Source organism: Hyperolius riggenbachi, chromosome 11, assembly GCF_040937935.1.
Source record: "Hyperolius riggenbachi isolate aHypRig1 chromosome 11, aHypRig1.pri, whole genome shotgun sequence".
NCBI classification, from domain to species: domain Eukaryota; kingdom Metazoa; phylum Chordata; class Amphibia; order Anura; family Hyperoliidae; genus Hyperolius; species Hyperolius riggenbachi.
In genome coordinates, this window is record NC_090656.1 from 145,195,528 (window position 1) to 145,218,733 (window position 23,206).

The window sequence follows — 23,206 nt, forward strand, 5'->3', positions numbered from 1 at the left end:
CACAATGCCAGAGAATGCCACACTGAGACTTATGTCCAATCGGAATCATAATCAAAAGGCATATATATCTCATCAATGCACGAATAAACATAAAAAACTGGCGTCTATTATGAAATATGACATGCTTTACAATAGTGCTAAAATGTTTTTAAAAATTGCTCATGAATATATAGTATAACACCAGTAAGGCCTGGGACCCACTGGAGCGATTTTGTAAGCGTTTAGGGAGCGATTCAAACCGCTAGCGGTTTCCCCTTAATGCTCAGCTAATGTTATGGATGGGCCAAATTCCACTGGAGCGATTGCGACTCCCAAAACGCAGGTCATGCTGCATTACTCGCGTTTAGCGTTAGCATTTCTGCTATGTAAAGTATATAAACGCTGGCCTAATCGCTGGTCAAAACCTACACAGAGCGATTTAGTTAGCGTTTTGCTTGTCTGAAACAGTCTCCTACTTCCTGGTGACGTCTGCTGGATGGTCGGAAGTGCTACAGAGCTGCAGGCTGCATGCAGAGGAAGAATTTCGGAGAAATGCGTCGGAAAACGTGGTTTACCTCTGAGGATGTCATGGTAAAAGTGCAGCCTTATGAAATGCTTTATAATAAAAGGTTTGATGACTACAAAGTTAACCCACAAGCAAAACAAAATATGGACTGAAATTACCAAAGAGCTGTATGAAGAGGCTGGCTTGTCATGGAGTGTGCTGTCACCCAAGCTGCAGGACAGTAAAAGTGAGTTTTATTAGTTCAACCTACTATTTTACAGTGAAAGAAGTAAAAAATCGATGGAAAAATATTTTTTGAAGGGAGCTCTTGGAAGAAGTAAAGGAGAGCAAAAGTGGGTCGGGGGCATCTACTAGGACCACATATCTTTACACTGTGCAACTTGGTTTCCTCAGACAGAGTATGGACCTGGAGCCATAAGAAACCTTTTTATGTGGATTTGTAACATACAAGATTTTAGTTCTCAGCCATAACACATGCATATACGTACACACAGTGCAGTTTCTAGGCTAAAATGCACCCAGGGCGAGGGTGTAAAAATTGCGCACACCCCCTCCCCCCCCCTCCCGAGCAAGGTATGGGTGCCCGCAGTATAGGTTAGCAAGGTCTAGTTGCACTTAGTATAGGTCCCCCCGGTATAGGTAGCCAAGAATAGGTACTCCAGTATAGGTAGCCAGCTATAGGTTCCCCCAGTATAGGTAGCCACGCATAGGTGAGCCAGTATAGTTGCCCCCGCTATAGGTTAACCAGGTAGGTGCCTCCAGTATAGGTAGCCAGTATAGTTGCCCCCAGTATAGGTTAGATAGGCAGGCACCCCCGGTATAAGTTAGATAGGTAGGTGCCCCAGTACAGGTTAGCTAGGTGGGTGCCTCTAATATAGGTAACCAGAATAGTTGCCCCCAGCATAGGTTAGATAGGTAGGTAGGTGCCCCCAGTATAGGTTATTTAGGTAGGTGTCTCCAATATAGGTAGCCAGTATAGTTGCCACTTGTATAGGCTAGCTAGGTTGGTAGGTGCCCCCAATACAGGTTAGATAAGTGCCCCCAGTATAAGTTAGATAGGTAGCTGCCCCCCCAGTATAGGTTAGATAGGTAGCTGCCCCCCAGTATAGGTTAGAAAGGTAGGTGCCCCTCAGTATAGGTTAGATAGGTAGGTGTCCCCCCCAGTACAGGTTAGATTGGGTAGCTGCCCCCCAGTATAGGCTAGATTAGACAGGTGCCCCCCAGTATAGGTTAGATTAGGTAGCTGCCCCCCCCCCCCAGTATAGGTTAGATAGGTAGGTGCCCCCCAGTATAGGTTAGATTAGGTAGCTGCCCCCCCAGTATAGGTTAGGTAGGTGCCCCCCAGTATAGGTTAGATAGGTAGCTGCCCCCCAGTGTAGGTTAGATAGGTAGCTGTCCCCCAGTGTAGTTTAGATTAGGTAGGTGCCCCCCAGTATAGGTTAGATAAGTAGCTGCCCCCCAGTATAGGTTAGATAGGTAGGTGCCCCCCAGTGTAGGTTAGATAGGTAGCTGCCCCCCAGTGTAGTTTAGATTAGGTAGGTGCCCCCCAGTATAGGTTAGATAGGTAGCTGCCCCCCAGCGTAGGTTAGATTAGGTAGCTGCCCCCCAGTACAGGTTAGATAGGTAGCTGCCCCCCAGTTTAGGTTAGAAAGGTAGCTGCCCCCCAGTGTATGTTAGATTAGGTAGGTGCCCCCCCCCCCCAGTATAGGATAGATAGGTAGTTGTCCCCCAGTGTAGGTTAGATTAGGTAGCTGCCCCCCAGTGTAGGTTAGATTAGGTAGCTGCCCCCCAGTGTATGTTAGATTAGGTAGGTGCCCCCCCCCCAGTATAGGTTAGATTAGGTAGCTGTCCCCCATAATGGAGAGGGGAGCCGGAGCCGCGGGGAGGGCAGCCCGACCTCTCCCTGCCTCCCCCTCCCTCCTCTCCCGGGCCGCCCTCCATGCTCCCCCCCCCAGGGCCGGGCCGAGGCATAGGCTGGAGAGGCTCCAGCCTCAGGGCGCAGTGTAGGAGGGGAATTCATTCAGCTGTCATTCCTAATTGTGTTTGAAGCAGAAAGAAATAAGAAAAGGGGATACATGCCAGTGACTGCAAGCCAGATAACTAGATAATAAGGTGTTGGGGAGTTTGTGGGCCCCGTGGCGCCTCTTAGTCTAATAGCAATCAGTGTGTGACGGGTGGGGTGGCAGGGATGGAGGGGCGCACTTTGGTGTCTCAGCCTTGGGTGCTCCCCTCTCAGATGTAGAGTGACTGAGCAGGAAGCGCTGTTTAAAACTCACCTCCCTGGCTCCAAGCGCTGCTCTCTCGCCACCGGTCTTTTCCTCTCTGCCTACACGCTGATACACACACTGCTTCCGGATACACAGGAAGCAGCGTGTGTATAAGCGTGTATACACAGAGGAGACCGGCGGCGAGAGAGCAGCGCTTGGAGCCAGGGAGGTGAGTTGTAAACAGCGCTTCCTGCTCAGTCACTCTACATCTGAGGGGGGAGCACGGAGGGCGGCCCGGGAGAGGAGAGGGAGGGAGAGGTCGGGCTGCCCTCCCCGCAGTTTTGGCTCCCCCCTCCATTACAGCCCCCCCTCCCAACAGCGCCCAGGGCGGCGGCACGCCCCGCACGGCCCTAGAAATGGGCATGCGTACACATATGTCATGTTTACACTTTAAATATTGACCAAGCTTTGTCCTTCCATAGGACACAAGATAATATTCCTGCTGATGTGCCGGTCATAGTTGACGTAGCTGATGATGAAGATGGCATGGACAATACTTCTGCACCTTTAGTATCAGTATCAGACACACAAAGTGATGACACCTCAAACACTAGTAGTGTCACAGTACTGTCTCCTTCACATTCAGGTAGTAGTGTCCCATTAGTGTCTCCTTCACAGGCAACTACATCTGCCAAAGAACTTGCAAAAGTAACAGGAAGAGGAAGGCGCAGAGCTGCACTTACTACTAGACAAACCATTTTTGAGACTGGTGTACTAAGTTCCATGCAGGAAACAGTTGGTGCATTACATTACGCTAGATGTGATCATTATAATGTTGCTGTCAGTCTAGTACCCTATATGAAGAAAGTCCCTGAAGAGAAAATCTAATGCTGGGCACACATTGAGATTTTATGGTCGATTTACTCGATCGATTATTTACAACATGTCCGATTTGCTTTCCGATCGATCTCCAAACATTTTCAGATCGATTTCCATTAACTTTAATAGGAAATCGATTGGAAAGCAAATCGGACATGTTGGAAATAATCGATCTGACAGTAAATCGACCATAAAATCTCATAGTGTGTACCCAGCATTAGACCTTCGACAGGGTATTATTGATCTCATAAAAAAAATATCACCTCCCACCCATCTAATACAGTGGGCCAATCACACAGCTCTTCTTCCAGCACACCTTCACAATCACCTCCAGTGCCTATTCCGCCATATCCCAAACAACCACCCTATGGGCACTTGCAATACAAACAGGGACAGGGTTACTACCCAAGTGAACAGGATGCAGCATACCACAATTACCCATATAGGCCTCCAAGTCACATGGGCTATTATCACCCTTACCAACCTCCTTATAATGTTAATCAGCAAACTCAAGAGCCTGTTATGTAAACTGATCTTACACACACAAGGCCACAACAAGCAACTGAGAATACTGCCTCCAGCAAAAGTTCATTTGTGGACCTGCTCAGACGAGATGATGCCTAATTATTAGATTTTGGCACCAATATGCAAGTTAAACTAAGGTTTGTTAGGCGCAACCTGAGATCCCATTACAGTTCTTATGACCCAAAAAATTATAACCTGTAATATTAAAGGACTCTATGGCAAAAAAATGTTAATCTGTTTCTCGCAGAGTAAAATGAGCCATAAATGACTTTGCTCCTAAGTTGCTGTCACTTTCAGTGAGCAGTAGAAATCTGACAGACCCGACAGGTTTTGGAGTAGTCCATCTCTTCATGGGGGATTCTCCACAAGGCTTTTATTATTTCTAAAGAGCCAATCCCTGAAAAAAGATTTATATAAAGATGCAGATGCAGACTGCTCCCCTACCTGTTTGCACACATTTTGACAGTTGGGCAGGGGAACTGCCATTCACTAAGGAGATAGAGATGGACTAGTGCAAAACCTGTCAGTTGTGTCAGATTTCTACTGCTTACTGTAAGTGACAGCACCATAGGAGAAAAAAAATGTATGGCTCATTCTACTCTGGAAGAAACTTACTTCTTATTTGTATGTGTTGACGTTATGTTAAATTTGTGTTGTTGAACATTGAACAATTTTACCTTTATAAAACTATTATGTGAGTACATATGTACACAATTTTACCTTTATAAAACTATTATGTGAGTACATATGTACACAATCAGGGGCGTAGGGCCTGTGGTCGCAACGGTCGCCTTGGCGACCGGGCCCGGCACCTGAAGAGGCGGGGGAGGGGCCCGGGGGGCTCATGTAGTGCCGACCGTGCGCGCTATTTTGAGGGGGGAGCCGGAGCCGCGGGGAGGGCAGCCCAACCTCTCCCTCCCTTCCTCTCCCCGGCCCCCCCCCCCCTTCAGATGCAGAGTGCGCGGCGCACGGAAGCGCTGTAGGCAGAACTCACCTCCGTCCCTGCGTTCCAAGCGGCGCTGATCTCCTCCCGCTGTATAGATGCTGTTACACACAGCTTCCGGCTAAACAGGAAGCAGTGTGTAACAACATCTATACAGCGGGAGGAGAGATCAGCGGCGCAGGGACGGAGGTGAGTTCTGCCGCGCACTCTGCATCTGAAGGGGGGGGCCCCGGGGAGAGGAAGGGAGGGAGAGGTCGGGCTGCCCTCCCCGCAGCTGCGGCTCCCCCCTTCATTATGGGGGGGCACCTACCTACCTACCTACCTACCCACCCACCCACCCTATGCTGTGGGGCAGCTACCTACCTAACCTATCCTGGGGGGGCAGCTACCTAACCTATCCTGGGGGGGCAGCTACCTAATCTAACCTATCCTGGGGGGGGGGGGGGGCAGCTACCTAATCTAACCTATCCTGGGGGGGCAGCTACCTACCTAACCTATCCTGGGGGGCAGCTACCTACCTAACCTATCCTGGGGGGGGCAGCTACCTACCTAACCTATCCTGGGGGGGCAGCTACCTAACCTATCCTGGGGGGCAGCTACCTAACCTATCCTGGGGGGGCAGCTACCTACCTAACCTATCCTAGGGGGGCAGCTACCTACCTAATCTATCCTGGGGGGGGAGCTACCTACCTAATCTATCTTGGGGGGGGGGAAGCTACCTACCTAACCTATCCTGGGGGCAGCTACCCACCTAACCTATCCTGGGGGGGGGGGGGCAGCTACCTACCTAACCTATCCTGGGGGGCAGCTACCTAATCTAACCTATCCTGGGGGGCAGCTACCTAATCTAACCTATCCTGGGGGGCAGCTACCTACCTAATCTATCCTGGGGGGGGCAGCTACCCACCTAACCTATCCTGGTGGGCAGCTACCCACCTAACCTATCCTGGGGGGCAGCTACCCACCTAACCTATCCTGGGGGGCAGCTACCCACCTAACCTATCCTGGGGGGGCAGCTGCCTACCTAACCTATCCTGGGGGGCAGCTACCTAATCTAACCTATCCTGGGGGGCAGCTACCTAATCTAACCTATCCTGGGGGGCAGCTACCTAACCTATCCTGGGGGGCAGCTACCTAATCTAACCTATCCTGGGGGGCAGCTACCTAATCTAACCTATCCTGGGGGGCAGCTACCTAACCTATCCTGGGGGGCAGCTACCTAACCTATTCTGGGGGGCAGCTACCTAACCTATTCTGGGGGGCAGCTACCTACTCTAACCTATCCTGGGGGGCAGCTACCTACTCTAACCTATCCTGGGGGGCAGCTACCTACTCTAACCTATCCTGGGGGGCAGCTACCTAATCTAACCTATCCTGGGGGGCAGCTACCTACTCTAACCTATCCTGGGGGGCAGCTACCTACTCTAACCTATACTGGGGGGCAGCTACCTACTCTAACCTATCCTGGGGGGCAGCTACCTACTCTAACCTATCCTGGGGGCAGCTACCTACTCTAACCTATCCTGGGGGCAGCTACCTAATCTAACCTATCCTGGGGGAAAGCTACCTAATCTATCCTGGGGGGCAGCTACCTAACCTAACCTATACTGGGGGGCACCTACCTCATCTAACCTATACTGGGGGGCAGCTACCTAATCTAACCTATACTGGGGGGCACCTACCTATCTAACCTGGGGGCACTTACTTGTCTAACCTGTATTCGGGGCACCTAGCTAGCCTATACAGGTGGCAACTATACTGGCTACCTATATTGGAGGCACCTACCTAACTAACCTATACTGGGGGCACCTACCTATCTAACCTATGCTGGGGGCAACTATTCTGGCTACCTATATTACAGGCACCCACCTAGCTAATCTGTACTGGGGGCACCTGTCTAACTTATCTAACTTATACCGGCGGTCACCTGCCTATCTAACCTATACTGGGGGCAACTATACTGGCTACCTATGCTGGAGGCACCTACCTGGCTAACCTATACCGGGGGCAACTATACTGGCTTACCTATGCCTGGCTACCTATACTGGGGGGACCTATAGCTGGCTATAGGGTTTCGGATATGTGTGTGCGTCTGGTGTTGCCGGGGGGAGGGGGGCTGATGTTGCCGTGGGGGGGGGGCCCACATCCAGATTCCGCATCGGGGCCCAGAGGTTTGTAGCTACGCCACTGTACACAATTTTACCTTTATAAAACTATTATGTGAGTACATATGTACACACAATACATCACTCCAAAAATACTGTTGGTTATGTGTGCTTCATACAGATACACAGTTGTATTTGAGGTTTTTTTTTCTCAAATAAATAAAGAAGGTGGTGCCAAACAATACAAAAAGCAAAAAGAAAATAAAAGTTAAGTAAACTACCACTATTGTTTCTGTGTGACTACTTTAATTATTATTATTATTATTATTCTTAATTTATTCTGTGAAGTATGTGATGCTGCCACTCATACAGGTGTGTATTTCCCTTTAAAAGTTTAAAAAATCCTACACATTTGTCTAAATTTGGTTTAAAAAAATTTGATTTAACCAATCAAATTGCAAATCGCTAAACGTTAATCGCTATCACTCACAAAACACTATGCACTTTTTGCAAAACGCTCACCAAAACGCCAGAAAACTGATGAAATCGCTAACAGAACGCTCACACAAAACGCTAGCGATTGTGATTAGCGATAGCTATTTGTAGTGGGTTCCAGGCCTAAAAGTGTGACTTTGTTGATTCTACAAACTAAGTCAGCAATAAACAGTAAATTGCACAGCGCTGATATTCCACAATAAGATACTGCTGTATCCATATATACAGTGATGTGAAAAACTATTTGCCCCCTTCCTGATTTCTTATCCTTTTGCATGTTTGTCACACTTAAATGTTTCTGCTCATAAAAAAACGTTAACTATTAGTCACAGATAACATAATTGAACACAAAATGCAGTTTTAAATTATGGTTTTTATTATTTAGTGAGAAAAAAACCTCAAAACCTACATGGCCCTGTGTGAAAAAGAAATTGCCCCCTGAACCTAATAACTGGTTGGGCCACCCTTAGCAGCAATAACTGCAATAAAGCGTTTGCGATAACTTGCAACAAGTCTATTACAGCGCTCTGGAGGAATTTTGGCCCACTCATCTTTGCAGAATTGTTGTAATTCAGCTCTATTTGAGGGTTTTCTAGAATGAACCGCCTTTTTAAGGTCATGCCACAACATCTCAATAGGATTCAGGTCAGGACTTTGACTAGGCCACTCCAAAGTCTTAATTTTGTTTTTCTTCAGCCATTCAGAGGTGGATTTGCTGGTGTGTTTTGGGTCATTGTTTTGCTGCAGCACCCAAGATCGCTTCAGCTTGAGTTGACGAACAGATGGCCGGACATTCTCCTTCAGGATTTTTTGGTAGACAGTAGAATTCATGGTTCCATCTATCACAGCAAGCCTTCCAGGTCCTGAAGCAGAAAAACAACCCCAGACCATCACACTACCACCACCATATTTTACTGTTGGTATGATGTTCTTTTGTTGAAATGCTGTGTTACTTCTACGCCAGATGTAACGGGACACGCACCTTCTAAAAAGTTCAACTTTTGTCTTGTCGGTCCACAAGGTATTTTCCCAAAAGTTTTGGCAATCATTGAGATGTTTTTTAGCAAAATTGAGACGAGCCTTAATGTTCTTTTTGCTTAAAAGTGGTTTGCGCCTTGGATATGTTGATCCAGGGATTTTATATGATTGCCATCTGGAGTCGGGAAGGAATTTTTCCCTTTAGGGGCTAATTGGACCATGCCTTGTAAGGGTTTTTTCGCCTTCCTCTGGATCAACAGGGATATGTGAGGGAGCAGGCTGGTGTTGTACTTTATACTGGTTGAACTCGATGGACGTATGTCTTTTTTCAACCAAAATAACTATGTAACTATGATATCTGCCATGCAGGCCGTTTTTGCCCAGGCTCTTTCTTATGGTGGAGTCGTGAACCCTGACCTTAATTGAGGCAAGTGAGGCCTGCAGTTCTTTAGATGTTGTCCTGGGGTCTTTTGTGGCCTCTCGGATGAGTTTTCTCTGCGCTCTTGGGGTAATTTTGGTCGGTCGGCCACTCCTGGGAAGGTTCATTACTGTTCCAAGTTTTTGCCATTTGTGGATAATGGCTCTCACTGTGGTTCGCTGGAGTCCCAAAGCTTTAGAAATGGCTTTATAACCTTTACCAGACTGATAGATCTCAATTACTTTTGTTCTCATTTGTTCCTGAATTTCTTTGGATCTTGGCATGATGTCTAGCTTTTGAGGTGCTTTCGGTCTACTTCTCTGTGTCAGATAGCTCCTATTTAAGTGATTTCTTGATTGAAACAGGTGTGGCAGTAATCAGGCCTGGGGGTGACTACAGAAATTGAACTCAGGTGTGATAAATCACAGTTAAGTTATTTTTTAACAAGGGGGGAGCAATCACTTTTTCATACAGGGCCGTGTAGATTTGGAGTTTTTTTTTCTCACTAAATAATAAAAACCATCATTTAAAACTGCATTTTGTGTTCAATTATGTTATCTTTGACTAATAGTTAACAGTTTTTGATGAGCAGAAACATTTAAGTGTGACAAACATGCAAAACAATAAGAAATCAGGAAGGGGGCAAATAGTTTTTCACATCACTGTAAGTAGACCGGTGTCATAGGTATCAATAAGGTGTTAGGAAATAGGAAAAGTTCTTACCTCAAAAAGTCTGTAGCGTGGCTGAGCGCCTCTGTACAGGATGTAGCCGGACAGCTGTTTAAATGCTGTAACCGGCTATCAATTAACCCACGAGCGCGGTTGGAGGAGGCCTGTAGTAGGCCTGAACGATTTTAAGAAAAGATTGAATTGCAGGATTTCTGTCAGAAATTGTGAATTTGATTTGATTCACGATTTTTAATACACAACGATGGATCAGCACACTGATGGTGAGTATGAGTTCCCCCAGCATAGGTAGCCACATATAGGTGCCCCAGTATAGTTTAGCCAGCTATAGTTGCCACAGGACAGGTTAGCCAGTATATAGGTGCCACAGAATAGGTTAGCCCGTGTATAGGTACCACAGTATAGGTCAGCCAGTGTATAGGTGCCACAGTATAGGTCCGCCAGTGTATAGATGTTACAGTATAGGTCAGCCAGTGTATAGGTGCCACAGTATAGGTCAGCCAGTGCTGCAGCCTCCAGATTCCCCTCGCCGCTGCTGTTAGCTGCTCCGTCCCTTCCCCCTCCTCCTCTCGTGTCCCCCTGCTCAAGTAAGTTCCAATTCCATTCGTGTTCACCGCATTGGTATTGCCGCTCGGTGAGACGCAGGGAAGAGGCAAAAAGTGTTGCCTAGTAACGGTGGCCGCCAGGAAGTGATGTCACACTTCCTGATAAAGGCCCGAACACTCGTCGCCTCTTCTCTGCGGCTCACCACGCGGCAGTGCAATGCGGTGAGCCCGAATGCAAACAAAACTTACTGGAGGAGGTGGCCGCAAGTGGAGGAGAGGGAAGGAACGGAGCACACAAAGTACATGTGGCAGCGCCGCTTTGATGATCCCAAGATCGTCATTACCCTGATCACGATTTTCGGTTTTAAAACGAAAATCGTTCAGCCCTGGCTCGTAGGTCTGACGTCACCCGCCGTGTCAGCCAATCATATGCGCGAGGGGGATCCTCTTTACCACTCTTAGACGGTGGCATAAGCGGAAATATGTCCGCATTAGTTGGCGCATGCGTACATGCGCATTTTAGTTCTGTCGACGCCATCTTTTAATGAGGGAATGGGGTGCCGATCTAGTAACCGCGCCTGCACATTAAAGCCATGGGTGCCATATTATTGGTGGGGGAAAAAAGGCAGAGCGGGGATATAGACGGAGGGGATGTGCACGCGCAATTTATTTCAATAAGTGGCCTTAGTAAATAAAATTAAAAAGGACATGAACAGTATTAGCATTTTTTAATAAATCTTAACGGCCAGTAAGGCTTTTCGATAAAATAGTGATGAATAAATGTATAACTCCTGCTGCCTTGGGTTTTTGAGGCTAGAGGATTGCATCGTGTTTTTATTCTGGTGTGTTGCTGCCATCTACTTGTAGAAAAAATAAATGGATTTTTAAAAGGAGCAATAAGTGTTATTAGAACTAAACCTGGTTATAGATAAGGGAAGAATTATTGTGGTGTATGGGGTGTAGGGTGTATGGGGTGTCAATATAAATGATGTCATGAATATGGAACTACAATAATATCACTGAAATAATTAAAAATCATAACAGTTTTAAAATCCCTATGGGGTTATACAATACGCATTGCACTGATTGCTATTTCATCTATAAATGCAAGTATATGGTAATGATTCTAAAATGAAATATATGCTAATATATTGTGGTTGTGAAAATGTGGATAGTTAATTAATATTGCACAATCTACAAAATCAACTCGGATGGCAGTATACAGTGAAATAAAAATAAAATGAAAATGAAATAAAACAAGAAGAAGCTTACAAGAGAACCAAAAATACATCACAAATAAGTTTTTAAAAGAGGACTGAGATGTCCATGTTTCATCACACAATACAGTTCACAACACAATGACATCAGAACCATTTTACTAAATAGATGGGAGATTCTCCTCTGCGCACAGCAGCAGCCAGGTGTCCGGGAGGGAAATCTTTGAGCGGAAGAAGCCAATTTCTGCCAGTCATCCCCTTGCCCGGCAGTGGCAAGTTAAACTCTACTGGTGCTGCGATCTCCTCTCCAGCTACACAGGGCTATGCTGCATGCCAGATACGACGGTGTCACGCCATCTAAGACATGTCTTACTTCAAAACGGAGAGTTACACTGGAGCAGCTCTCCTGTCTGCTCTTAACAAACAGGTGGATCAGTGGCCGACCCCGCACCAACTGGAGATCGGGAACGTGGTGTGTGACAACGGCAGCAATCTCATTTCGGCTTTGAATTTGGGAAAGTTGACACATGTTCCCTGCATGGCACATGTGCTGAATCTCATAATTTAGAGGCTTGTGTATAAGTACCCAGGCTTACAGGATGTCCTGAAGCAGGCCAGGAAGTTGTGTGGGCATTTCAGGCAGTCTTACACGGCCATGGCACGCTTTGCCGATATTCAGCGGAGAAACAACTTGCCGGTGAGACGCTTGTTTTACGATAGCCCGACTCGTTGGGATTCGACCCTCCTGATGTTCGACCGCCTGCTACAACAGGAGAAAGCCATCACTTAGTATCTCTACAATTACAGTAGAAGGACACACTCTGGGGAGATGGGGATGTTCTGGCCGAAGAACTGGACACTCATGCGAAATGCCTGCAGGCCAGGGGCGTAGCAATAGAGGTCGCAGAGGTCGCATTGGCGACCGGGCCCGCCGCCTGAAGCCGTAAGGGGGGGCCCGGCCGCCGGGCCCCCCCTCCCTGTTTGCATAATGTATGGTACTAGATTGTGTGGGTCCTGCCGGGCCGCCGGCATCCATTCCTTACTAATTGCGGCGGCGCCGTCTCCGGCAGAGCAGAGTGCAGAAGATTCTCTCCCTCGGCTGGCTCCGCCTCCCTCCTCCCCAGCGTCAGCAGCAGAGACAGTCACAGCAGTGACAACAGCACAGTCATTAGCGGCGGCCGGCGGAGCGTCTGGCGAGATGACTCATGTCACTGTCTGTGACTAATGACGTCACTCGCTCTCTCCCCCCTGGTGCTGGCTGGCCTCTAATCTACTGCGGTGAGTGAGACGACTGTCTGAGACATCACTCTCCGCAGCCTGTACAGCCCCCTGCCCCCCTCCCTCAGCCCTCACTCACTGATCTCTGGCTGGCAGCGGCAGGCCTAGCTCCTCCCATCTACCTAGAGAGCTGTGACTGTCGAGAGACTCGAGAGAGCTGCCAGTCTGTCACAGTCAGTGTGCAGTCAGGGGGGCAGCTACCTAATCTATCCTGGGGGGCAGCTACCTACCTAATCTATCCTGGGGGGGGGCAGCTACCTAATCTATCCTGGGGGGCAGCTACCTACCTAATCTATCCTGGGGGGGCAGCTACCTAATCTATCCTGGGGGGCAGTTACCTACCTAATCTATCCTGGGGGGGCAGCTACCTACCTAATCTATCCTGGGGGGGCAGCTACCTACCTAATCTATCCTGGGGGGGCAGCTACCTACCTAATCTTTCCTGGGGGGGCAGCTACCTACCTAATCTATCCTGGGGGGGGCAGCTACCTACCTAATCTATCCTGGGGGGCAGCTACCTACCTAATCTATCGTGGGGGGGGGCAGCTACCTACCTAATCTATCGTGGGGGGGGCAGCTACCTACCTAATCTTTCCTGGGGGGGCAGCTACCTACCTAATCTATCCTGGGGGGCAGCTACCTACTCTACCCTATCCTGGGGGCAGCTACCTACCTAATCTATCCTGGGGGGGGGGGGGCAGCTACCTAATCTATTTTGGGGGGCAGCTACCTAATCTATCCTGGGGGGCAGCTACCTAATCTAACCTATACTGGGGGCAGCTACCTAATCTAACCTATACTGGGGGCAGCTACCTAATCTAACCTATACTGGGGGGCACCTACCTAATCTAACCTATACTGGGGGGCACCTACCTAATCTAACCTTATACTGGGGGGCACCTACCTAATCTAACCTATACTGGGGGGCACCTACCTCATCTAACCTATACTGGGGGACAGCTACCTAATCTAACCTATACTGGGGGGCACCTACCTATCTAACCAATACTGGGGGGCACCTACCTATCTAACCTATACTGGGGGCACTTACTTATGTAACCTGTATTGGGGGCACCTAGCTAGCCTATACAGGTGGCAACTATACTGACTACCTATATTGGAGGCACCTACCTAACTAACCTATACTGGGGGCACCTACCTATCTAACCTATGCTGGGGGCAACTATTCTGGCTACCTATATTAGAGGCATCCACCTAGTTAACGTGTACTGGGGGCACCTGTCTAACTTATCTAACTTATACCGGCGGCGCCTGCCTATCTAACCTATACTGGGGGCAACTATACTGGCTACCTATGCTGGAGGCACCTACCTGGCTAACCTATACCGGGGGCAACTATACTGGCTTACCTATGCCTGGCTACCTATACTGGGGGGACCTATAGCTGGCTATAGGGATTAGGATATGTGTGTGTGTCGGGTGTTGCCGGGGGAGGGGGGGCTGTTGTTGCTGGGGGGGGCAATTGTTGCCAGGGGGGGGCCCACATCCAGATTCCGCATCGGGGCCCAGAGGTTTGTAGCTACGCCACTGCTGCAGGCTCATGCGGCCGTTTGAGGAGGTGACAAACCTGGTGAGTTGCAGTGAAGGCGCCTCAGTGACTTCATCCCGTATGCTTTCTTCCTGGAGCGTGCCGTGTGTAGAGTGGTGGATCAAGCTGTGGACGAGCGTGAACAGGAACAGGAGGAAGAGTTGTATGATCAATTCTCAGCAGAACAAGATTTTTCCTCAACACCTGCGGCAGCACAGAGGGGGGAGGAGGAGGAAGAGTCGTGTGGGGAAAAGGAGTCAGACTCAGATAATGAGGAAGGTGTTTTTTTTGGGAGGAGGAGGCGGCAGAAGAACAACCACAGCAGGCGTCGCAGTGGGCTTGTGCTGCTCAACGTTCCCGTGGTATTGTTCGTGACTGGAGGGAGGAGGAGAACTTACCTGACGTCACTAAGGAAGAGTAAGAGGAGATGGATAGTACGTCTGCATCCAAATTTGTGCAGATGGCGTCTTTCATGCTGTCCAGCCGGTTGAGGGACCCCCGTAAAAAAAAACTCAAGGGGACTGAGCTGTACTGGGTGGTCACGTTACTAGTCCCTCGGTATAGGCACAAAGTGGCGGAGATGTTTCCAAATCACAAGAAGGCAGAAAGGATGCAGCACTTGCAGAACAAGCTGGCAACTATGCTTTACAGTGCGTTTAAGGGTGATGTCACAGCACAACGGAATAAAGGTACCACTGCCAGTAATCCTTCTCCCATGTCCACGCAAGCAAGAACAGGACGCTGTAGCGATATCATGGTGATGTCGGACATGCGGATATTCTTTAGTCCAATGCCTCGCCTTAGCCTTTCCGCATCCACACTCCACCAACGCCTCGACCCACAGGTAGCCGACTACCTGGCCTTAAGTGTGGATGTAGACACTGAGCAGCGATGAACCCTTGGACTACTGGGTGCGCAGCAGGCTTGACCTGTGGCCAGAGCTGTCCCAATTTGCCATCTAACTTCTGTCTTGCCCTGCCTCAAGCATCCTGTCAGAAAGGACATTCAGTGCAGCTGGAGGCATGGTCACTGAGAAGAGAAGTCGCCTAAGTCACAAAAGTGTTCAGTACCTCACCTTTATCAAAATGAATGAGGCATGGATCCCAGAGGGCTACTGCCTGCCCCAAGACTAAGTTGCTCCCCACACAGCATCTCTGCCTGCAGGCCGCTTGACTGCCTTCTCCACCACCACCAACAGGGTCCAGGACTCCAGGAAGATTCCTGAATTTTTAAGGCCGCTGATAGCAGAGGCCGCTATAACAATTTTTCTGGTGTGTGTACATGCGTGCCTAATTTTTCTGGCTGCACTGCAGCTGCAACAACAAAACAAAAGGCATGTACATGTGTCAATTCCCCTTTGTGATCGTTACCTTACTGCGGTGAAGGGGCTTGCGTATCACAATGAAGCAATGACCGACGGGGGGGGGGGGACACCCACGATAATAAGGTCGTGGCTTCATTGTGGACAGACCAAATTCGATCAGCTGGACAGTCACTGTTTTTTCTGTCATTGAGCTACCTCAGCCCGGCGACCATATGGGCTGGAAAACCGCCATGGCCTGAACTCTCGCCATGGTGTGCACCAGTCCAGCACGGCCATTACTACACAAACAGCTGTTCGCAGTGCGTTACACAGTGAGTTTGGTCTGTCAGTGTGAAGCAGTACACTAATTACACTACCTGATTGATGTATACATATGCAAGATGTTTTAAAGCACTGTAGGCCTCCAATTTAGCATGCAATGTGATTTCTGCCCTTAAAGAGACACTTAAGTCAGAAAAAAAAAAGAGTTTTACTCACCTGGGGCTTCTACCAGCCCCCTGCAGCAGTCCTGTGCCCTCGCAGCCACTCACTAATCCTCTGGTCCCCCGCTGCCAGCCAGTTTCGTTTTTGCCGATAGGCCCGTCAGGGCTGGCCACGCGTAGCTTTTTCCGCATTCCCGACTGTAAGTAGCGCTATTGCGGACCACAACACGTACAAAAATACGCGTTGCCGCATTACGAACGCATAGATATGCGGCAACGCGTATTTTTGTACGCGTTGCGGTCCGCAACAGCGCTAATTACAGTCGAGAATGCGGAAAAAGCTACGCGTGGCCAGCCCTGACGGGCCTGTCGGCAAAAACGAAACTGGCTGGCAGCGGGGGACCAGAGGATTAGTGAGTGGCTGCGAGGGCACAGGACTGCTGCGGGGGGCTGGTAAAAGCCCCAGGTGAGTAAAACTCATTTTTTTTTTCTGACTTAAGGTTCACTTTAAAATGCTTGTGTGCGTCAAATCCAGATTTTTCCCTGGGACTTTTGGCATGTATCCCATTCATCCATGCAAAAACTCAGATGTTAGACCCCTTGAAACATCTTTTCCATCATTTTTCTGGCCAGAATTAATGTTTCTAGTTTTCAAAGTTCGCTTCCCCATTAGAGTCTATTGCGGTCCGCTAACGTTTGTACGAACCAAATTTTTACGGTAGTTCGCAATCGAGGTTCGCGACCCGAAAATCGGAGGTTCGTGCCATCTGTATTGAAGAAATTTATTCCTTCCGGGTTGAAAGTCAGAAGGCAACTATGTTGCCAAGACTAGTCACTTTTTTGATGTTTATGACAAGGGTAGATTACCTGACTCAATTCGAGAAGCTTTAACTACATTGGTCTTGAAACCTGGCAAAGATCCAACAATGTGTGATTCATATAGGCCTATATACAGTACTTGATAAATACAGATACCAAGTTGTTGGTTGAAGTTCTAGCAATTAGGTTGGAAATGATGAGGCAGAAACTAATTCATCCAGACCAATGTGGTTTTATAAGTGATAGATCTACTAGAATGAACATATGTAGACTGTTGTCTAACATACAGTTACCCCATTCAGACTCTTGGACCAGAGTCATTCTTTCACTAGATGCTAATAAAGCATTTGACTCCATTGAATGGCCCTATCTGATGCAGGTTTTGCAGGGATTTTGTTTTGGTCCCAGGTTCTGTAGATGGATCCAGATACTTTACACTGAACCGAGTGCAAAGGTCAGGTGTAACGATTGCGGGTTTCTATCTCCGTGGTCAGCGCACAAGATGCGCGCTGACACAGCGGAAATCCTCCACAAGCGTATAATTAGATAGTACCCAGCTTGGATGCAATGCACCAGTAGAGGGCAATTTCCACCGGCAGATGGAGCTGTGGAGTGCAGACGAGCACAGCCTCTGCACGGCCACAGATGCCAGATTGTACAGATAAAGACAAAGTAGGGCACGATATCCCTCTAAGAGAGAGAGCACAGAGACAGACTAAATGTGTGTTCCCCAATCTAGTCGCCACCCAGCGACGGTGAACACACATCCGCAGAAACAAAGCGGGAACGCAATCGCAGGAGAGAGGCGATTGCCAGAAGTGACACAAGGCTGAACAGAACAGAGCACGAGAGTAGCAAAGGCACAGCAAATAACAATCAGAAGATAAAGAAAATAACAACCGCTAGCTAAACACGAACACCGCACTTATTCGCAACAGCGAACGCGTTTCAGCACGATCACCGCGCGTTACGCACCCAGTGATAAGCGTGCCACCCTAACTAACCAATGACACACAACACGAAATAGAGAACGCGAATGCTTGCTAACGGTTACCTCACCGAGCCTACAGCAAGCGTTCGTATCAGACAAGACAGAGAGAAGGAGCAGCCAGCAGCAACCGCAGCTCTGGCCTACACTCCCAGACAGAGTTCAGAAGGAACCACCGCTGCTACCGCTAGAGCGAGTGCGATTCAAACAGACAAACAGATGGGGCTACCAGCAGGGCCGGATTTGTACTTCTTACCGCCCAAGGCCGACTATTACCAGCCGCCCCAACCGTATCCTACCACCTCTCTCCACACACATCCATCAAAAAAAATTTGGGCCGATGGTGTCCACTATTGGGGCTAGTGCCAAGGTCTCCATGGCAACGTGAAGTGAATCAATCATGTCACACGGGGGAACTGGTCAATCAAGCGATCTACAGGTGATGGGCATGGTAGGAGCCTTCCACCATACACACATAGTCAAAAGTGGCTCACAATTGGACATTGGGTGGGGTCAGCAACACGTAAAAGTGAGTCCTGTACCCACTGCTGTCTCCAGGGTAACAGCGCTGGCCAATCAATAATTAAGAAATGGGTACTGTGAGAGGCTGCCTTCTGTATTCTGTACTATTTGCTGGTGCTGCCCCTGGTCCTTTCATCCCCCACACCAAGTGTGTGAGACCCGGCCTTCTGTAACTGCCTGGAGCTGCTGCTATGTCATTGGACAAGGTCTGGCTTTTTGCTAGTCACACACTGTTCACAAACGTTTGGTTAACGGACTGCAGCTGCCTGTAGCACAGCACAGGCAGATGCCAGCTGGTACTAATAGTGCAGTTATCCTGACCACTTTCATTTGTTTGGACACTTGCAAATAATGCCCTGCAAATAATGCCCACTGTCTGCAGGCCGCCCCTTGTTTATCTGGTGCCCTAGGCCATGGCCTATGTGGCCTAGCCAGAAATCCGGCCATGGCTACCAGTAGCAACCGCTGCTCTGGTTAGCACCCCTGAGGCAGAATACAGAAGGAGGCACTGCCACTACCACTAGGGCAAATTCGACCCAGACAGATGGAGCAGCCAGTAGCAACCGCAGCTCTGGCCTACACTCCCAGACAGACAGAACGATTCACTATCGTCAACCGCTGGCGACCGTGCAATCGCAAGACAGAAAGACAATACAGGCAAAACAGATAATGCAACCTGACTGCACTAGAAGAGCTGCCTAGTGCAGTCCCCAGGAGTTACTCTAAGATAAACTTTAACAAACAAACAGGGCTGATACTCTAGGAGAGTTCATCAGTAACAAACCATGAAGATGACCAGCAAGGGATTCTGGGAGAACATGGTATTTATACTGCCTGCCTTCAAAGGAGGCAGCTAGGCAATCTGCATAACAAATATATGCAAATTCCTCAGCAACAGAGCAGGTCTGAAACTTACAAAGTAAAGACAGGTCTTTTTTCCAGAGACCTGCAGCCCTCAGACTTAAGGAATGGTCAAACAGCTGTCTGTCTGTGCAGACAGCTGAGCGGATAATTACATCAGGGTTAACCAAACCATATCTAAGCCATTATGAATTTATCAAGGCACCAGGCAAGGATTCACCCTATCCCCGTTGTTATTTGCATTAGCAGTTGAACTCCTGGCCCAAGCGGTTCGGCTATCTCCACACATAAAAAGGTCTGACCATTCACCATATAGTGGAAAAAATCTCATTATATGCGGACGATATGCTTATTTATTTGGCTGACCCTAGCCCTTCACTAAAGCTGTACTAGACTTATATGATAACTTTGGCTGTATTTCAGGACTTCCTATAAATTGGTCAAAATCTGTACTATTCCCCCTAGATTCATTCGATCATAATATAATCGCACCAGCATCAAGACTGATTATAGTCGATAAATTCAAGTACCTAGGAGTTTGGATACATCGGAACATTCGCAAATCCGGCACAGGTTGCAGTAAATCAATATTCTTTTATTCCAGCAGGTACATGCAAAACAATAGGAGTAGAGAAGTGGTCGGCCTGACAGCCGTTTCACGGGTTCCCCCGCTTCTTCAGAGGCACCTCTTTTGTGCCTCTGAAGAAGCGGGGGAACCCGTGAAACGGCTGTCAGGCCGACCACTTCTCTACTCCTATTGTTTTGCATGTACCTGCTGGAATAAAAGAATATTGATTTACTGCAACCTGTGCCGGATTTGCTGCTGTTCTACTTTGGGGAAATCAATGTGTCTATGAAGTGCGAGCACGGTTGAATGGTAATCAGATTCCAGCTGCTGTTCCCAGTCGATTGAGTGCCAGTCTCATCTCTTTTGCCTCTTTATACTTGACATCGGAACATTCATTCCTTTATAGATAACCTTTTACCAGTAATAGCATCCATAGAATCTCAGTTGAAATGCTGGATAGCATTACCACTTAATCTATACGTGAGAGTGTGTTCAATAAAATAATTGCTCCAAGGGTATTACCGTTATACCGTATATATTCTGCAGATGTCTCACTGTTGGATACCAATGGCTATTTTAAATGGCTGGATTCTATAATTTCTAGTTGTCTGTGAGCAGGAAGTTCCCCTAGAATAGCCTTGTGCACGCTACGCTTACCTAATCCCAGATGTATCATTCTGGTGTAAACTAGGTATAAAATATGTCAATCTATTATATCATGAGGGTTCCTTCAAAGACTTCACTCTGAGACAGGAAGATCACTTACCTCCTTGTTCTCTCTTTCGATAATTTCCAACTACGCCATGTCCTAAAATCTCAACTCGGCTTGCATGGAGTAGTGTTAGCCCCTATGCCATTAGAATCCCTATTACTACAAAAAGATACTTTGAGGCTAGTCTCTAAATATTACGAATTTTTGATGCTCTCACGACCAATGGCGTAGCTAAGGAGCTGTGGGCCCCGATGCAAGTTTTACAATGGGGCCCCCCAAGCACTCTATACATAACAATTGATACAGCGCACCAAAACCTACCAATGGCAACTTCAGTGTCAGAGGTGCAAGAAGAGGATGGGGAACAGTGTATTAATGATTACCACTATTCAAAGTATCTATAGAAATGATTATTATGAGCACAGGACCAATAGGAAGATAATCTAGTTGAGGGAGGGCCCTTCGGGGCCCCTCTGGCCCAAGGGCCCCGATGTGGTCGCAACCTCTACAACCCCTATTGCTATGCCCCTGCTCATGACGAAATAACAATACAAGCTGCTCTATGGGGAGATGGCAGGGCGAGGATGTCCATATTACTGACTCGGCGTGGGCTGAATTTCAGGAAACCTATCATAAGACAGTAATAGCCTCAAGACACAGATTAGTACAGATTAAATGACTACATCATGTGTACTTATCGCCTGTTCGACTGGCAAAAATGGGAGGAAGCTATACAGGCCTATATTTTAAATGTAAGACACCTAATGCCAATTTTCTTCACTGTGTATAGTATTGCCCGCAGGTACAAGATTATCAGTCAGTTATCCATTTTCTCTCCTCTAAACTTAAACTTCCTGCAATATTATCATGTCAGGCATGTATGTTAAGGATATTGGGTGATATGGCATGTGGGTCTTATAAAAAAAAATGCTGCTCCGAATTGTCCTGTCTTATGCAAGGACAGCTCTTACCTCAAGATGGAAGCAGACCTCACTTCCCACGGTGTCAGATTGAATTGAGATGGTCAATAAAATCCTCCCGTTGTATAAGATCACGTATCAATCTAGATCCTTGTTTGGCAAATTTGATAAGATATGGAGCCCATGGGTCTATACCTCAGATACTATTATTCCTCACTTAGACATCACAGTTCTGGTACAAGACCTCTATCTATAAGTCGTTATGGCAAACTCTATACCTGCATTTAAAGGGGGCTTAGATGCTTTCCTTGCGTTGAATGACATCCATGGCTACAATTACTAGGTAATGCCAATGATGTTAATCCAGGGATTTTATCTGATTGCCATCTGGAGTCGGGAAGGAATTTTTACCTCGTAAGGGTTTTTTCGCCTTCCTCTGGATCAACAGGGATATGTGAGGGAGCAGGCTGGAGTTGTACTTTGTACTGGTTGAACTCGATGGACGTATGTCTTTTTTCAACCAAAGTAACTATGTAACTATAACTTATAATATCGAAACTTGTGGTACATAATTGTTGTTATAAAATCATAACGCATCTGTGAATCTATTTCTCTATAATATCAGCTGATTATATCTACTGCATTAGATATATAACCATGATCTGTATGAAGATACTGAACTTTGGCTTGCTGGAGAATGTCTTGTTCTTTTTCTTTGTAGATTGTCTGTTTTTTATTGTTAACAAATTCAATAAAAATTCTCTTTTAAAAAAAAATTTGTCAGTAATCCTTGTGCCGTGGCTAGGTGATAAGTAGTTTTAGTAGATAAGGTGGTCACTGCGGGGATATCACGGTCACCTGAATGACAAGGAGAGACCAGGAGCCTAATGGTGCAGTATTGTGGGGTGTTAGATTGTAGTATAAGAGTATTTGTACTCACAAAGGAGGGTTGCAGTTCCTGCAACCACCATATATCGCCAACAGGAAAATAACCATCCCCGCTCGGTATTCCAGGTCCTATTGGAACTGGATGGTCGCACTCCTGGTTGGTCCTTCTTGGTTGTAAATAACACCACACCCGGAAGGGGAACACCTCTAAAGGAGATGAAATGTATAGTACTGAGGGGTGGAGGCACCCAAAAACAGGACAACGCGTTTCATGGGTCTCCGTCCGCTTCTTCGGGTCAATACAAGTGCCTTTAAAGGCAGGCATATTTTAAGTCCTTGTAATCGTGCTGAGTAAATAATTTAATCTTTTTTTTTAATTTACCCTGTTGTTTGGGTTCTTCCATCTGGAGTGGTAAAGACATTTCCCTCCACCTTATTATTATTTTTTGGTTCATCATTACATTACCTTTTTTTGGGTGCCTCCACCCCCCAGTGATAAGTAGCTTGCACATGCAAGTTACTTAGCACCTTGAATTGCATCCGACCCATTGTATTGGTCATAATCTCTGCATATTGAGCCACAGACGATTTTCAGTTCAGACTGATATTGTCGGAAGTAAAACCATAAATAAACATGTCAGCCAGGGATCTAGCATTTTCCTAAAATAAGTATATTTTAAAAGTTGTACAATTACAGTTCATATATGTTGTTTTTCAGATGGAATTCCATTTTTCTGGTCTGCCAATCGTGTCTTGCTTACTCCTGGGAATGCAGATGGTATCCTTCTTCCAAAATATTTTCTACAGACTCTTCAGCTTTGTCCTAAAAGTAAGTATTTTTGAACTGCCAA

The 23,206-nt window shown here is 47.4% G+C and overlaps 1 protein-coding gene across 3 annotated transcripts in view; it reads left to right on the forward strand.

Annotated features, from left to right (window-relative positions):
* Nucleotides 1-23,206, forward strand: part of TRPT1 (tRNA phosphotransferase 1) — a 322,090-nt gene that overhangs the window by 227,443 nt on the left and 71,441 nt on the right. For all 3 annotated transcript variants that reach the window (XM_068259617.1, XM_068259618.1, XM_068259616.1), the window contains one exon: nt 23,074-23,184. In XM_068259617.1, coding sequence (XP_068115718.1) covers nt 23,074-23,184 — 111 coding nt within the window. The remainder of the gene's footprint in view (nt 1-23,073; nt 23,185-23,206) is intronic.